Here is an 18,983-nt window from a genome sequence, read left to right as displayed (position 1 = left end):
AAGGTCTTTTATAGCCAAGATCCACCCCCTAGTCGACATAACAAACCACAGATGTTTTGAACGGGTCACAAGGTGAGACTTTTAAATGAGAAAGGAGTATCCCGTAGCCAGATAGCATTCGCTATAAATTATCGTTCAGTTTGGTCCCTAAGACGAGGTTTCAATCTCGTTCCTGGTACTTCATAGCACAAAAACACCAACTCATCCAATGGCATAAATCAATTGTCAACTCCAGATACTCCCATCTCAAGTAAAACCCCTTCTTGACCCCACTCCTGGACAAGCTCACAGAGGGGAGTGAGCCTCTAGGTCATACACTAACCCAGGATAAGTGCAACATCAGAGATGACATACAATGGTTCCAGACACTACCACACACATCCCCCAATGCTAAGGGAGGGAGTGACTGGCGCACAGACATTGTGGAGACAAGTAATTGGTTCCCCATTAATCACGCCATCCCTTCACATGGTTTAAGAATAGGTAGACACATTCACATATGAAGACAATGTTCCCCCCCTGTCCTCTTCCCTTTCTGATATTCTGCATAGCACCAGGTACATGTGAAAGACAAGCCTGACCTCTCCCCTCTCTGGGCCCCAGGTGACTAAGCCCCAGCTGAGGGAAGAAGTGCAACTGCCAACACCAGAGTCCGAAGGGATACATTCTAATAACAAGTATATCACATAACCATATTATGCAGATAAGACATCTTTATTATCTATGTTACACAACTAATTCTGATTCTTCCGCCACAGAGGTTTCAAGCCTGACACTAAAAAGTGGGGTCTGAATTGGTAATTGGAGGGCTGCCGTTTCAGGGGGGTGGATAAATTGTGTGGACCAATTTCCACTGTAAGAGTTGGACTAATACAATTTTATTGTATGGTATTGCATGGTATTGTATCATATTGACATTATTTCAATTAATGTATTTATTGCTTATTTGTTGGATAAAACAAGATGAATGCAAAATCCCTTTCATTTGAACCATTCATTATTCCAGGCAATACTATAGCTGCAATGTCAATTGTACCTCTTCCCTGTTAATTGGTTCTGTATCCTGATAGGCTGGCTCATTGAGCGACAGTTTGAACACAGGTGTGGTCCCTCTGACCTAATTATTGAAGGAACCGCTTTTAACAGCAGGTGTGTCATTGTTTAAGAGATCCTTGTGTGTGTAAGGTGAGCCACAGTTTTAGCCATCAGTTACTTGTTTACTTGGTTTATCCTGCCATTTTACAATAAATTAAGCATTTTTGCACATTTTACTTCTGTTGGTTTTTAATGCCTTTTAAGTGGTAGAGCATAGGCCAGCTCTCTCACAGTATTGTATGAATAATTATAATAATAATACATTACATTTCTATAGTGCTTTTCATAGAATCGCTAAGCGCTTCAAGAACAAAAAAGAAGCAAGCAATATATCATGACAGGTCAGCCAATAGAGGCCAAGTCTTTGAAAGCTGCATCCTCCGAAGATGGAAAGGGTCAGTTCATGGCTTGAGCGGAGAGAGCTGGTCAGATGATGGTGATGGAGTCTGCTGATCTTGTCAGAGGATGTTTATTTAAGTCTGTCTATTACCTTTCCCGATGAGCTCCCCTATCTCTAGCTGTTCGAAGGGGATGTCCCACTCCTGGAGAAAGATGGAGGTCTGGCTGGCTTTACGGGGGAAGTTACGGGCTGACAGCAGAGACAGGTTCATCTCCTCAAACTCATCCTCCGAGTACTCCGCCTCATCGTTGCCCTCCTCGTTCTGCTCGGGAGAGGAAGAGTGAAACTAATTTCCATCCAGGTCAACAATAAGTGTTTTATAATAATTATTGAATGTGCTGTCCTCTATCCTCTGGCCTCTACTGTACAATTATATTCAAATAAAATCCAATTAGATTAAATTGAAACAGTGAAAATGGACAGCTTTTGTTGTGGGGTTGCAGAGGATTACCATCTGGAGCGTCAGCATGCCAAACTATAACAGACATGACAAAGGCTACACAGATCTTATTCAGAAAGAAATCATACAATGCCATCAGATGGGGGACTCACGTCTGATGTCGGTTCAACTTCAATCTGTAGTAAAGGGTTTAAAGGGTTCACCTCGATTCTGAAAATAAGAGCACGGTATGCAGACGGGAATTATGAGCACATTACATCCCACACGTTAGCATTATACATATATGCACTGAACCGTGTTGAATCATGCATCATGGACATTGATTAAACACCATACACTTAGTGAGCCATCCTTTTTGTCCATTTAGCTGCAGTTAACCTTTCCTAACCTCTCTGTATCATCATTACAGATTCACACACAGTATCTGTGTGAGGAGAGACACTGATTGGCAGCTCAGTGTCGTACAATATGTGTATAAAATTATATGTGGTCCCTGTGGCGCGTGGGGCCCCTGGTAGGGCCTCTGTCTCTTAATGAGAGGATCCAGCCGGGGCCAGAGAGAGGCCCTCATTAAACCAGGGAAGAGGCCATTAAGGCAGGGGAATCAGCCAGCTGCCACTGGGTGCTGGCTAGGCGAGGGAGCGCGTGGAGCTGCACACAGAGAAGACTGGCTTTAATTAAATCATGAGAATGTGTGTTTCATAACCAAGATAATGTATTCATATTTGTCAGAAGTCAGAGAAGGAAAGACAGAGAGGGAGAGAGCAGTGGGGGTGAGAGAGAAAGAGAGAGTGTGTGTGCCCGAGTGAGAGATAGGGAGGAAAAAGAGAGCAATAGCGAGAGAGACAGAGCGACTGTTGCTGGCTGCACCTTAAACTAATTTCCCCTGTCATATTGACACTGAAACAACACCTGTGTCAGTCACTTAGAAGGTATCAAAAACAAGTCATTCAAACAGCCACCTATTTCTATCAGTTTAAAAACCACCAGCAATTGACTACAAAAATTGTCTATGAAAGCTAGAGTTACTGAACGCTACCTTTTAGTTTTGTGATTGATTGAGATTATAATGTAATTAGCTGAAGACGTTAGTCCAAAGACGTCAGTTGAGGAGGGGGATGAGATATCCATGGGAGCGATACTAAAAAGGAATGACCATTTCAATAAGCATAAAAATCCACCAACAATTGAAAACAATTGAAAATTGTCTATGAAAGCTAGTTTAGGTTTATTTGAACATCTTGGTACATATGCAGTTACTGAAATCTAAAGTTACTGAGTGCTACCTTGGGTTTAGTTTTGTGATCGATTGAGATTATAATCTAATTAGCTGAGTAGTCCAAAGACATCTCCATCACTCCTTGTCTCCTCCTGCTTGTTTTCCACAGCCGTGGTTTTCAAAAAACCAAGCGGAATCCAGTTGGCATCGTAACTGTAGCGTGAAGTGAAGGCCATGCTAACATTAGCCCCAGAGTGTTTGTCTAGCCCTTCATCTCTCATTGAAATTGTCACCAAAACATCTTTGCTCAAATAATTCAAAGTCCCTATCCTCTTTAACCAATGAAGGGACAGAGATAGACAGTCTGTTTTTTGCCCACACGATCATGCGGACATTACTCTGCGACCGCATCGCTTGACAACATTTCTCAGCACATCATTAAAAAATAACATTTAGGTCATTTTCTGACCTACTTCACTGGCGAATGGATTCGGATGAAGAATCAGAGGTATTTGTCAACAGTTTAACTCCAAAATGGCAGCGGAGAACAAGGCTGACGTTTTACGTATTCCTAACCAATTGTGTTTGTGTTGTTTGTAACTTATTTTTTAAACTTATTTTGTACATAATGTTGCTGCTACCATCTCTTATGACCGAAAATAACTTCTGGGCATCAGGACTGTGATTACTCACCACGGACTGGCAGAATCCTTTTTTTCCTTTAACGAGTCCGACGAGCCCGACATGAATGATTTACTGCTTTCCCAGGAACAGGCCCAGATCCCCGTCATTTGCATGAAGAGAAGGCTGAGAAAAAGGTTCCAGAGGGCGGGCTGCCTTCTGAGAATTCGTAGGCGATCGAATAAACCCCCACATCCTTCCATTCTGCTAGCAAACATGCAATCTTTGGAAAATAAAATCCATGACCTACGCGGAAGATTAAACTACCAACGGGACAAAAAAAATAAAAATGACATTCAAAACTGTAATATCTTATGCTTCACGGAGTCATGGCTGAAGGATGACATTATCAACATACAGCTGGCCGGTTATACGCTGTATCGGCAGGACAGAACAGCGGCGTCTGGTAAGACAAGGTGTGGCGGACTATGTATTTTTGTAAATAACAGCTGGTGCATGATATCTAAGGAAGTCTCGAGGTTTTGCTCGCCTGAGGTACAGTATCTCATGATAAGCTGTAGACCACACTATCTAGAGTTTTCATCTGTATTTTTCGTAGCTGTCTACATACCACCACAAACTGATGCTGGCACTAAGACCGCACTGAATGAGCTGTATTACGCCATAAGCAAACAGGAAAACGCTCACACAGAGGCGGCGCTCAAAGTAGCCGGGGTCATTCATGCAGGGAAACTTAAATCCGTCTTACCAAATTTCTATCAGCATGTTAAATGTGCAACCAGAGGGGAAAGAAATTCTGGACCACCTTTACTCCACACACAGAGACGCATGCAAAGCTCTCCCTTGCCCTCCAATTGGCAAATCTGACCATAATTCTATCCTCCTGATTCCTGTTTTCAAGCAAAAATTAAAGCAGGAAGCACCAGTGACTATCAATAAAAAAGTGGTCAGATGAAGCAGATGCTAAGCTACAGGACTGTTTTGCTAGCACAGACTAGAATATGTTCCGGGATTCCTCCGATGGCATTGAGGAGTACACCACATCAGTCATTGGCTTCATCAATAAGTGACCATATGTACAAACCCGAACCAGAAGCAATGGATTACAGGCAATATCCGCACTGAGCTAAAGGCTAAAGCTGCCGCTTTCAAGGAGTGGGACTCTAACCTGGAAGCTTTTAAGAAATCCCGCTATGCCCTCCGACAAACAGGCAAAGCGTCAATACAGGACTAAGATCAAATCGTACTACACAGGTTCTGATGCTCGTCGGATGTGGCAGGGCTTGCAAACCATTACAGACTACAAAGGGAAGCACAGCCGAGAGCTACCCAGTGACACGAGCCTACCAGACGAGGTAAACTACTTCTATGCCCGCTTCGAGGAAAATAACACTGAAACATGCATGAGAGCACCAGCTGTTCCCGGAAGACTGTGTGATCACGCTTTCCGCAGCCGATGTGAGTCCTTTAAACAGGTCAACATTCACAAGGCAGCAGGGCCAGACGGATTACCAGGACGTGTACTGCGAGCATGCGCTGACCAACTGGCAAGTGTCTTCATTGACATTTTCAACCTCTCCCTGTCCAAGTCTGTGATACAAACATGTTTTAAGCAGACCACCATAGTCCCTGTGCCCAAGGACACTAAGGTAACCTGCCTAAATGACTACCGACCCGTAGCACTCACGTCTGTAGTCATGAAGTGCTTTGAAAGGCTGGTCATGGCTCACATCAACATCATTATCTCAGAAACCCTAGACCCACTCCAATTTGCATACCGCCCTAACATATCCACAGATGATGCAATCTTTATTGCACTCCACCCTGCCCTTTCACACCTGGACAAAAGGAACACCTATGTGAGAATGCTATTCATTGAATACAGCTCAGCGTTCAACTACATAGTGCCCTCAAAGCTCATCAAATAAGCTAAGGACCCTGGGACTAAACACCTCCCTCTGCAACTGTATCCTGGACTTCCTGACGGGCCACCCCCAGGTGGTAAGGGTAGGTAACAACACATCTGCCATGCTGATCCTCAACACAGAGGCCCCTCAGGGGTGCGTGCTCAGTCCCCTCCTGTACTCCCTGTTCATTCATGACTGCACAGCCAGGTATGACTCCAACACCATCATTAAGTTTGCCGATGACACAACAGTGGTAGGCCTGATCACCGACAACAACGAGGCAGCCTATAGGGAGCAGGTCAGAGACCTGGCCGTGTGGTGCCAGGACAACAACCTCTTCCTCAACATGATCAAGACAAAGGAGATGGTTGTGGACTACAGAAAAAAGAGGACTGAGCACACCCCCATTCTCATCAACGGGGCTGCAGTGGAGCAGGTTGAGAGCTTCAAGTTCCTTGGTGTTCACATCACCAACAAACTAACGTGGTCCAAGCACACCAAGACAGTCGTGAAGAGGGCACAACAAAACCTATTCCCCCTCAGGAGACTGAAAAAATGTGGCATGGGTCCTCAGATCCTCAAAAGGTTCTAGAGCTGCACCATCGAGAGCATCCGGACTGGTTGCATCACTGCCTGGTATAGCAACTGCTCGGCCTCCGACCACAAGGAACTACAGAGGGTAGTGCGTATGACCCAGTACATCACTGGGGCCAAGCTTCCTGCCATCCAGGACCTCTACACCAGGCGGTGTCAGAGGAAGGCCCTAAAAATTGTCAAAGACTCCAGCCACCCTAGTCATAGACTGTCCCCCCCTCTTTTACACCGCTGCTACTCTCTGTTGTTATCATCTATGCATCGTCACTTTAATAACTCTACCTACATGTACATATTACCTCAACTAACCGGTGCCCCCGAACATTGACTCTGTACCGGTACCCCCCTGTATAGTCTCACTATTGTTATTTTACTGCTGCTCTGTAATTACTTGTTACTTTTATTTCTTACTCTTCCTCATATTTTTTTTAAACTGCTTTGTTGGTTAGGGGCTCGTAAGTAAGCATTTCACTGTCAGGTCTACACCTCTTGTATTCGGCGCATGTGACTAATACGATTTGATCTAGATTTCTACTCACCCAGGCTCAGACAGGACAGGGTGAAGGATGACCTGGGGTGTTCTGTTGGGGGCCTCTGGTGCCGGGGCCACGTCTGGAGCAGTATACAGTATATGGTAAATCATAAAATAGCCCTTATACCATGGTAACTATAGTGTAATAATCTATGTATGTAATAACCCTGTAATAATCTACTGAGCTCTGCTGGGGGCTTCAAGGGCCATGCCTGGGGGGTGAGGTCCATGCTAAATCATAACAACAATACAGGGGCTGTAAATAATAAATATTAAGCATTAGGAGTTGTTACTACTCAGGACTTGAGATACACGAGATACTCTATCAGGACCAATCCTATACCATCATACTGTATCTCCTAAATGTTCTATCCCACCCCCATATGATTTCAGTCACATCCCCTCTTGTCAAATATCTCTCTAAAACAGTGTTTCTTAATCCTGGTCCTAAGGAACCAAAGGGGTGGACATTTTGGTTTTTGCCCTAGCACTCCACACATGATTAAAATCCTCAAAGCTTGATAAATGGAATCAGCTGTGTAGTGCTAGGGTCCAAACCAAAAAGGACCAGGATTAAGAAACAAGACAGGCTTAGAGGGAAAAAAGGCTAAAAGTTTAGAAGCTGTCAAGGAGGAGAGAACAGAATCATCAAATCACAACATCAAAAAAGTCCTCCTCCTCTTCCTTTGGCCTAGTGCAGTGCATTTTGGTTAGGCGTAATGATCAATTAAGAGGCACTTACCTGGGAAGATGAACTGCTGCTTGTATTTTAAGTAAGAAGAGGCTGCAGAGAGGGAGAGAGGGAGAATGGGTCTGAGTGGTACAGAGCTGGGTTCATAGAAGGGTTGAAATGACAATAATGACATTTCCTTCCTAGAGCAGAGATATAGGACAGACAGCTCTAAAAATCAAAGAGTAGTGGCACTACATTTACTACTTCTATCAGATAACATTTCTAAATGCACTTTAAAGACATCCTCCAGCAATTTTTGAAGTTTCCCAAGTATAAATACAGTAATGTACTGTACACACACTTAAGCATAAAAAAAATGTTTTGAGCAAACAACAATAAACTTCAAGGAGTAGGGCATTCAAGAGTTGGTCTGATGGTCTGATATGATGTCAAACATGGACCCCTTATTGAGATGTGCCTTTTGTTAAGTACATCAGGTGTAAAATGGGGTGAAATGAGACGAGTAGGTTTTAATTTCATCCTGTACCTGTGAAGATGAACTGTTTCTGTTGCCGTGCTGACTGTGGGGAGGGGTGTAGGGGGGAGGGAGGGGTGGCACTGGAAGGGAGGGGTGGAGCGGGTGAGGAAGGGGTGGAGGAGGTGGTGGAGGAGGGGTTACTGCTGGAGTCTGGCTGGTATGGGACAGGGATGTGATCCTGAGGACAGAGAGAGAGTGAGAGAGAGAGAGGGATGGAGAGAGAGAGAATGAGAGAGAGATAGATAAAGGTGGAGAGAGACAGAGATAGAGAGGAGAGGTGAGAGACGGGGAGAGAAAGGTAGAGAGACGAGAGAGAGAGAGAGAGAGTGAGGGGTAAAAAAAAGAAGAAAAAAGAGAGAGTGAGGGGTAAAAAAAAGAAAAAAAGAGAGAGTGAGGGAGTCAATTTCAAGGTGTAAACTGAATACAGACCCACAGGTGAAAAAAGTCTCAAAACTGACTGTGAATACAAAATAATTTCATTTTCCTAGGCTTGTGAGTTTACTTGCTGTTTACATGATAGCTTTTTTGGTGCCCTTCAGTAGAACATTGACAGACAGCTCATCCCCCTGTGAGTCACACACTCTCTTCTTCTAGAACCCTCAGGCACCTCTCTCCTGTATCCACCTCAGTGCCTGGAGCACAGAATTAAATAAACCAGTACTATAATGCATTTCTATGGCCTAGAGCAGGTAGAACTCTTTTCAGACTTCCTCATTCAGAAGATAACACCTGACAATGCACCTGTCGACTAATTGTGTTGTTATGACACGGGTCTATAGAGATAGTGCTGCTCAAAATAGGAGATAGGGGAGAGATATGCTGGCTTTTCTCTGAGAGATAAAAGTTCTATTACGTTGTAAGGTATAAATAAGTGGCCTTGGTTGCACTCGCTTATTATGGAGCGCTGCTATGCGTGTTCATTAATAGCACCCCCCCCCACACACACACACACACATACATACACACCATGAACTTTTTGTGGTTGTATTGATGTGGTAGAGTAAGGGAGATCTCGTCTCAAACTACTTATGGTCACAGTGAATTAAAAAAAAAGTTCTGTCTTGTTTAAATAAAGACTCAAAGCAATCAAATGGGTAATATTTCATGTGACAGGACATTTGATGAAGACCCAATAAGACAAATATAATCACAGTGAGATAAAACTATAACTCTCATCCACTAAAAGTTGTCTAAAATGCTATAGTGTGGGTTTCCAAACAAAATACCCCTGTTATGAAGTTATGACGACTTGCAAACTTAAAAATGGGGTAGGGGTATTTGCGGAAATCCCAAACAATGTTTGAAGAATTGAAAAGTATCTGTGGGATTGATGAGCTGCTACTTTTAAAGTGTGAAAATGAATTTGTTTTTATATAATCCAGTTGACGGTGGTTGGTCCAGTAATGCTGGTCCGTCTGACTGGACTTCAGGTGATGCACATTTCAAACAGACCAAAAAAACATTTCAAACAGACCAAAATAACAGATATCAAGACAACAGAGCTCAGATGTGGAAGCACAGAACGTGGGGTGCGAGTGTGTGTGTGGGCGCACGTACATGTGAACATGCGTTCATGCGTCTGGTAGTTCCTACCTTGTTGATTTTGTTGGTTTTGGGCAGCGTCTGACTGATGTGCAGGTCTGTGTACCTGAGCGGGTTGTTGATGTCACATGGTACCGATTCAGTCCGTACCAAACGAGCTGGGGAGAGACCGAATCAGACAAACAACAAAACACTGAGAGAAAGTCTTTATTTTCTCGAATTTCTGAACGTGAAAATATGACAAACTCTTCTTCTTTGAAGACAGTCCTTTTTGCTCTCGCAAGGGAACACTTAAGAACACCCTAAGATACTGTAGCTTGCCAACTTCAAGTAGCAGAGACTTGAATCTTACAACAAAAAAAGAAATGTTCATAAATGGATTCTTTTACCTTGATTTCCTTGGTGATCTGTCATACAGGTTGGGTGAAAAAGAGAAAGGTGTAAGGAACATACAGTTAAAGCTCACTTTAGATGACAGAGAATCTTTTAAATTAGTACTTCAAACAAAAGCACTATCACAGAGAATGAGTAGTCTTTTAAAGTAATACTTCAATAACATAAGCACTATAACAGAGAATGAGTCGTTTTTTAAAGTAAAGTTTCAATAACAAAAGCACTATAATAAAGAATGAGGAGCTTTTAAAATAGTACTTCAATAACAAAAGCACCTATATTCTAACAATCCTAATAAGCATACCTAATATGAATATGTTTTGCACTGCGGAATTACAGTAGGGCTATATATATATCTCCTAGCTTGAGATGCATGTGCTGTTCGTGTTACTGCTTATAATGAGAATAATACTAAAGTTTTGTGGCATGTGTATCAAGAAGTTCTACTGCGATTAAAATGGTACATAATGTATGCAATCACTGCTTTCAGTCACTTTGGATAAAATAATCAGCTAAATGACATAACATGTATGAATTGAAAGACAAGTGGTGAAATCGTCCTTGAAATAATGTGACCTGTATATGAAGTCAGTCTTCAGTCCTACAGTAAGCTGCTGGTCCAACAGTCCTTTACCTTTGAGGGGGTTACTTCCTCCTCCTCTTTGGATGATCAGTAAATGGCAAGGCGGGGCTTCTTTGGTACATTTGTTGTGGCACTTCAGCCTGGTGAAACAACAGAAACAACTCTGGTACTCATTTTCCAAACAGTTAAAAGAAACCCATTCTTGAACTTTTAATAGTCTGGGTCATTAAGGAAATAAAAAGCTGTCTGAGTTCTACCCAATTATTTCCCTTGTGTCAAAAATGTCACATTCAGTTGGTTGTAAAATTGGTTAATTTACTTAAGTAATCTGTTTTAAATGATAATGATAATTGCTTGTTCTTTTCAGAGATTTTCCCAAGTGTACAGTGACAAACTCCCTTTCCAGAATTCTAATAAAAATGTGGATGAACAAATATGGATGACAAGAAAGAGTTTATAGCCTGAGATTTAGTTATGACCTATAACCAACCAGGATGATCATTGATTGATGTTGATGTTTTTTATCTTCTGTTGAAGCACACCAAAATAAATTCTTATAAAGATGTTATGCAGGGCAATAAACTTTTCTAATGGCGTAGTAATGTTTTTTGAACACAGATTAGAATAATACTAGAAAGGACCTTACTTGCAGTTTTTACATTTAAGTCCAAACAACATTCCTTTTCCACACACTATGCATGTCTGAGACATCCAATACTTGGTGGAAAACCTGCAAGCACAAGAGAGAGAGAGGAAGAGAGAGATATCAGAGCACATAAACAAAACAAAACATCTCTTCTACCGGTTTGTTCATGCATAAACGAGTGCAAACAAAAGCCACCAGGTGTGGATCATCGCAGAAAAACATCACAGATTGCTTGTGACCTTTTGGATTATGATTCCCATTCACCTTGTGATGACAAATGGCTTTTGTCATAGAATGCCTCATATTCACAAGTCACATAAAAAATATTATATTATTATTTCTTTGGCAGGTTAATGGTTCCATAACATAAGAAATATGGACGCCTATAGGGCTAATCTTTCCCCACCGCGGAACAATTTTAGCTCCAATCTCCAATGCACCTTGATTCAATTTGGGGGCCCCCAATCCTTTCAATATTCTGCACCAATGTTCAGTTTGTGGCTGTGATCTCTGTGAATAAAGGCTGTGACAGAGGCCATTCTGCTACATCAACAAAGGTAACACAGCAATCACTCACAGAGATGAAGATGGAGCCCAGCAGAGCCCGTGGCACAGCGTTCAGAGCAAGACTACAGTGTGTCTCAATTGTCTTGAACGATAAAAAGCAATTCTCTACTTTGGGGTTGGATGAAGTATCTGAGTGCCCAATTTAAGAAAAACTCTGGGTTTATTTTCTGATAGATCCGACGTCTGGGTACCAGCAGCGGGCTGGCTGGAGTAATGGAATAGGAATGGGTTGACAGAATCCAAATCTCTTCATTAGGAACCTTCGTATTGCCTCGTACTGTGCTAAACAGAATCAGGGAGGGCACAATTCAATCTAGCATTCCTCTCTAATTTTGGTGGTCGGGGCCTAAATGATACATTGTTTTGGCAGGAGGACATACGCTGCCAAAGTTACCGTTAGACTGACATTAAAGGTGAGATATGATTTGACAGATAGATCTTTTTCATTCCCAGGGAGATGTTGCTATAGCCAGTAGTTTATTCCATTGCTATGATTTACTTACGAATAATAACCTGTGCTTAGAGCAATATCTTTGAAGATACATCGAGGCACAAATAGAGATCTATGACAATCACCATGTCAGAAAGATTATAGAGAGAAATAAAGTTGTCCATCTCCCTAGAAACGAGCATTTGTCCTTTTAATAACAGCTTGAGATTTAATACCAATATAAATTACATTTGCGCTCGTCTCTGGCTGATGAAGCATTAAGACGTGTGTGCACAACCACTGTCTTTCCTTGTCATTAACTTTCAGCAGTGAGCTAACACCCACGTACTTCTGAGCCTGAGAGAAAGAGGGGGAGGGGGAGATGGAGAAAGACATTAAATAAGCGAGAGAGGAGGGACAAAGAAACAGAGAGAGAGAGAAGGAGAGAGAAAGTCGGTAGGTTGGAAGATTCCCATGACCAATAGCGGAGGTGTACTGTTTAATTTGGAGATCAGTGGCATTTGGGATTCATCAGACATTCAACCAGGAATAGAACAGGGAGAGGAGTTATGCTAGCGCCCCCTTAAATTGGACTGACATTCTGTCTGTCTCTGGTAGAGGAATACACACATTAAGACACACACACACACACACAAATTAATGCCTGAACACTCATACCTTCATTCAAGTGTACACACACACACACACACACACACACACACACACACACACACACACACACACACACACACACACACACACACACACACACACACACACACACACGTTACCTGTGTTTTATGGAGTTTCCCAGGTCTCTCCGAGGGATCTGTGGGGACCAGCGAGGCACTGACAGAGTGTCTGAAGGAAGAGAGGGAGAAAGAGGGATGGATGGATGGATGGATGGATGTAAAAGAACATAGGCATTATTAGCTATTTAACCAGTGACACAAAAGGGTTGATTGAATCAACAATGCATTGCTGCCAAATGCATTCTCGTCATTGGACAGTGGAGGGTAGGCCTAAATATTAACACATGCTGTGGTATTGAAAAGTTCCCTGCTGGTAACCACTGATTGTGATTGGGCTAAATCAAACACTGATTTGTGCACTGCATGTCATTTCAGCGTATTAATAGATTTGTACCAACTGCTCAGATGTGTCTTTGGCCATTACTGCAATCAATCATAATTACCTATTTCGACTAACACTTCCTGACATTCAAAAACGATAAAGTGACAAAAATCTGATCTACGTTAAAAGTCATGGGTTTGAATGATTCGCTCATGGATATTTATAGAAAAAATAAAAGTGTTATTCTTCGTTCCAAGCATCCTTATATCATAGAGATTGAATGTAATCAGCATTTGTAGGTCTCTGTGTCCATTTTGAAGGACGTTAGGGGTAGTTTCATGAGCCAATGCTAACCAGCGTTAGCGCAATGACTGGAAGTCTGTGGGTACAGTATCTACTAGCATGCTAGCAGATACCGATAGACTTCCAGTCATTGCACTAACGCTTGTTAGCAATTGCGCTCACGCTAGTTAGGAACCTCCTTCAAACTGCACTCTGGGGAAGTAGATAAAGGGCCTTATTACCAAAATCCCAAAGTAACCTGACCTAGCCCCGCTATATAGACACACGTATATATAGACAATAATAGGTGGTATGTTAATGATATCATCCATATAAAAAGCTTTCGTGTGTTTGCAGATGTTCCATTGTGAGGGTGTGCACAGAGGGACCCTCTTACTTCAAAAGGTATTTCCAACATAGAACCTTCGGTAGGTCCATTAGTGAACACATTAATAGCAGCAACGGTAGCAGTAGCATCTGATACATTATGCACCTCTCAATGCACTGTGTGCCACTACTCAGCCCCAGTCCACCCACATGCAGTACAGCTATAGTGAGGAGTGTGGATAGAGTATCTGTGTATTGTATTTCTGTGTGTGTGTGTGTGTGTGTGTGTGTGTGTGTGTGTGTGTGTGTGTGTGTGTCTCAGTGGAGGCTCCGCAGAGGAGGAAGGGGAGGACCATGCTCCTCAGTGAATGTCATTTTTTTTATAGTGAAACATTAAATACGTTCCTTTTCAGATAAAACTATAATCAATATATTCACGTCACCAAATAATTTATTAAAACACACTGTTGTGCAATGAACATCTACAGTAGCTTCAGCAGCACTATGTAGGATAGCACTATGTTGTAGCCGGAGGACAGCTAGCTTCTGTCCTCCTCTGGGTACATTGACCTCAATACCAAACCAAGGAGGATCATGGTTCTTACCCCCTTCCATAGACTTACACAGTAATTATGACAACTTCCGGAGCATGTCTTCCAACCTATCAGAGCTCTTGCAGCATGAACTGACATGTTGTCCACCCAATCAAAAGATCAGATAATGAATCTAGTACTAAAAGCATAAACGACAGGTAACACTGCATAAAATGTGTTGAGTAGTTGACTCAGAGAGAAAGACAATTCTTCCAAAATGAAGGAGAAGCAAGAGAGAGACACAGCTATATTTGGTTGTTTTTGTACTTTCACCTAGCTAGTAATGCAGCTAGCTAGTTTAGCCTACTCAAACACCCTGCTCAAACAGAGAGGGATGCTACAGTATATTAGCTAGCTGGCTATGGCTATCCAACATGGTAACTCTTCAAAGTCAAAGTAAGCTTTTGGTTTTAGAAATGTATTGCCAACGGGGCCCGCCGATGTAACTGCTAAACCACTTTCTGACTGTACAATGTACTGCATGATTATAGCGGGTTTACGCGTTAGTATCTATGTTGACTATGACTTGACAACAATGTAGGCCGTGTGTATCAAATCAAATCAAATTTGACAAATTCAGGTTAGTGGTTATGATATGAAGGTTTGGCTTGGTCACAGAAAGCTGATGTGTTGTGCACTGAAGTCCACAAGCGAAGGGAAAAGGTGAGAGGAGGAAAGTGCGTAGATACTGTAGTTGCGAGAAGGAATTATCTATACAATGTGATGAGGCTGTTTTTATGTGGCTGCTATGAAAGTGAACTGTGTTTGCGTGTGATCTGGGGTGTATTCATTCCAACGATTCTTTCCACCGACATTTGAAACTGTTGGACTAATGATTACACTCTAGATCAGCTAGATGAAGGCAAGAGTGTGCAAGGCGGTATTGAATGTGTCACTGTCTGCCACCTTGATTACTCAAAATGCTCTCAACCTGTGCACCTACGTTGTAAACGTTCATTCATAGGCTAGGTTGTAGCAACCTCATGATGGGTACAGGGAAAATTTGAGTATCATGTAGTAGCCTAAACCTATCGATGTTACATTGAGCTGGGTGAATGGAATATGAATGTCAGTCATCCAATATGCTGTAATAGAAATAAGACGATGCTCATAAAAATGTTTTATCATCCTCCCTCATCTTAAATGGCACCGACCGCCACTGGTGTGTGTGTGTGTGTGTGTGTGTGTGTGTGTGTGTATTGGTATTGGTATTGGTAAGAGAATTATCCCTTATTTTCAGGTCAAAGTTGTTGGATGAACCTACATACTGAATAATGTTTTTAGCTTAAATGTACAATATGATCTATATCCTGTCCAGAGAAAATGTTCTTTGGAATTACTTTCTTTGGAACTACTGTATCACTGTGTTCAATGTTTTATACACAGTGTACAAAATATTAGGAACAACTTCCTAATATTGAGTTTTGCCCTCAGAACAGCCTCAATTTGTCAGGGAATGGACTCTACAAGGTGTCAAACGCGTTCCACAGGGATGCTTGCCCTTGTTGACCCCAATGCTTCCCACAGTTGTGTCAAGTTGGCAGGATGTCCTTTGGGTGGTGGACCATTCTTGATACACACGGGAAACGGTTGAGCGTGAAAAACCCAGCAGCGTTGGAGTTCTTGACACAAACTGGTGCACCTGGAACCTACTACTATACCCTGTTCAAAGGCAGGTAAATATTTTGTCTTGCCCATTCACTCTCTGAATGGCACACACAAAATCCATGTCTCAATCGTCTAAAACAGTACCCCCAGGGGTACACGCAATGCCATTGGGGGTACGCCAAATAAAAATCTGATTCAGATTTTAAATAATAATAATAATAATATTATTATAATTCATCCATTTTCAAACAGTCCATTTATATTTTCTATACATTTGGGTTAGGGTTTTTTCTCGCCTGAGTAGCCTCGTTTCACTGCCAAAAATAAAATGACACAATCTAGTGTTCAGCAAAATAACAACACAATGTCAAATACAGGTAGCCTTGTCAAATAATTAACATCCAATCACATTAACCGTTACTCTCTCGCGGGAATTCCACTAACAGTCCGTATGTAGCCAAACGTAGCTACTGTTCATTCCATTTGCTCGAAAATCAAATCAAATTTTATTGTTCACATACACATGGTTAGCAGATGTTAATGCGAGTGTCGCGAAATACTTGTGCTTCTAGGTCCGACAATGCAGTAATATCTAACAAGTAATCTAACAAATTCACAACAACTACCTTATACACACAAATGTAAATTGATGAATAAGACTATGTACATATACATTTATGGATGAGCGATGGCCGTGCGGCATAGGCAAGACGCAGTAGATGGTATAGAGTAGAATACAGTATATACATATGAGATGAGTAGTGTAGGATATGTACACATTATTAAAGTGCCGTTATTTAAAGTGACAAGTGATACCTTAATTAAGTCCATTTATTAAAGTGGCCAGAGATTTGAGTCTGTATGTTGGCAGCAGCCTCTCTATGTTAGTGATGGCTGTTTAACAGTCTGATGGCCTTGAGATAGAAGCTGTTTTTTAGTCTCTCGGTCCCAGCTTTGATGCACCTGTACTGACCTCGCCTTCTGGATGATAGCGGGGTGAACAGGCAGTGGCTCGGGTGGTTGTTGTCCTTGATGATCTTTTTGGCCTTCCTGTGACATCGGGTGCTGTAGATGTCCTGGAGGGCAGGTAGTTTGCCCCCGGTGATGCGTTGTGCAGACCGCACTACCCTCTGGAGAGCCTTGCGGTTGAGGTGCAGTTTCCGTACCAGGCGGTGATACAGCCCGACAGGATGCTCTCGATTGTGCATCTGTAAAAGTTTGTGAGTGATTTAGATGACAAGCCAAATTTCTTCAGCCTCCTGAGGTTGAAGAGGTGCTGTTGCGCCTTCTTCACCACGTTGTCTGTGTGGGTGGACCATTTCAATTGGTCTGTGATGTGTACGCCGAGGAACTTGGATAAATGGTTAATAAAAGTAAGGCTGTGTCTATAGAGACACATAACAGCTCTACTGGTAGTAATGTTACTACCAGCAGTACTACACCTGCACCTGTCGACCACACAAGTTGTTCTGCTTCCACAAGCACATCCAATGCTATCATCAGTAATTCTACATTTGCTGTTAGCCCATCTAGCATGGACACTGACAGTTGTGAATCTGATGCAGCCGAAGAGCTACTGCCCCCTTACTTGGGAAAGCACCGAACAACAGACAAGGACGTTGGACCATCTCAGAGGCGCAAATATGATGAGAACAACATTGATTTGGGGTTCAATTATATTGGGAGTAGTGCCTTTCTTCAGCCAGTGTGTTAGATGTGCAAAAGTACTAGCTCACAACTCGATGAAAGCTTCACTCTTGCGCAGACATTTAAAACAAAACATGCCAATTTGAAAAATAAGCCACAGGAGGTTTTTTTTGCGAGAAGTAAGACGACTTTCGAGTAGCACGACATGTATAAAAGCAACATATACTATTAATAAGAAGGGGCTAGAAGCATCTTATATGGTGAGCTACTGAGTGGCTATGATAGGCAAGCCCCATACTATTGTGGAGGTCTTAATTCTTCAAGGCTGCCACGGATATGGCAGTGACAATGCTGATGGAAAAGGCCCAAAAAACTATACAGACAATGACTTCATCAAACAACATTGTTTCACGACGCAAACATTGTTTCACAACCCATCAGTGACATGGCAGGAGATATTTGAAACAATTACTGCTTCGCATACAAGCCAGTGAATTCAATGCGTTACAGCTGGATGAGTCAACAGACGTGGCGGGCCTGGCACAGCTCCTGGTATATGTCTGTTACGTTTATGGGGGGTCAATTAAGGAAGACATCCTCTTCTGCAAACCACTGGAAACAGGACAACAGGAGAGGATATTTTTTAAGTACTGGACAGCTTTGTGACATCAAATGGACTTTGGTGGTGAAGATGTGTTGGTATCTGTACTGATGGCGCAAAAGCCATGACAGGGAGACATAGTGTTGTGGTAATGCGCGTGCAAGCAGTTGCTCCCGACGCCACTTGGGTACACTGCAGCATCCACCAAGAGGCTCTTGCTGCCAAGGGAATGCCTGACAGCTTGAAATATATTTTGGACAGTACAGTGAAAATGGTTAACTTTGTTAAAGCAAGGCCCCTGAAATCTCGTGTTTTTTCTGCACTATGCAATGATATGGGCCATGTAACGATTTGGGGCAAAGTATTGACACGTTTTTTTAAATTGAGAGACAAGTTTAAAGTTTTCTTTACTGATGATAATTTTCACTTGTCTGACCGAATTTCTCACACAACTGGTCTATCTGGGTGATGTTTTTTCTCGCCTGAATGGTCTGAATCTAGGATTACAGGGACTCTCCGCAACTATATTCAATGTGCGGGACAAAATTGAGGCTATAATTAAGAAGTTGGAGCTCTTCTCTGTCTGCATTAACAAGGACAACACACAGGTCTTTCCATCATTGTAAGATCTTTTGTGTGCAAATTAACTCAAGCTTACGGACAATGTCAAATGTGATATGTTGAAGCACC

At 42.3% G+C, this 18,983-nt stretch overlaps 1 protein-coding gene across 1 annotated transcript in view; it reads right to left on the bottom strand.

Moving 5' to 3' along the window:
• ksr2 (kinase suppressor of ras 2) overlaps nt 1-18,983 on the bottom strand; it is a 165,386-nt gene that overhangs the window by 46,575 nt on the left and 99,828 nt on the right. The window contains exons 6-15 of the mRNA XM_029716320.1: nt 12,953-13,022; nt 11,165-11,248; nt 10,570-10,658; nt 9,932-9,949; nt 9,594-9,700; nt 8,010-8,178; nt 7,532-7,573; nt 6,797-6,869; nt 2,048-2,105; nt 1,586-1,757 (exon numbers count right to left, since the gene is read on the bottom strand). Coding sequence (XP_029572180.1) covers nt 1,586-1,757; nt 2,048-2,105; nt 6,797-6,869; nt 7,532-7,573; nt 8,010-8,178; nt 9,594-9,700; nt 9,932-9,949; nt 10,570-10,658; nt 11,165-11,248; nt 12,953-13,022 — 882 coding nt within the window. The remainder of the gene's footprint in view (nt 1-1,585; nt 1,758-2,047; nt 2,106-6,796; nt 6,870-7,531; nt 7,574-8,009; nt 8,179-9,593; nt 9,701-9,931; nt 9,950-10,569; nt 10,659-11,164; nt 11,249-12,952; nt 13,023-18,983) is intronic.

This window comes from Salmo trutta, chromosome 27 (assembly GCF_901001165.1).
Source record: "Salmo trutta chromosome 27, fSalTru1.1, whole genome shotgun sequence".
NCBI lineage: Eukaryota > Metazoa > Chordata > Actinopteri > Salmoniformes > Salmonidae > Salmo > Salmo trutta.
This window is presented reverse-complemented; position numbering and strand designations above follow the sequence as displayed.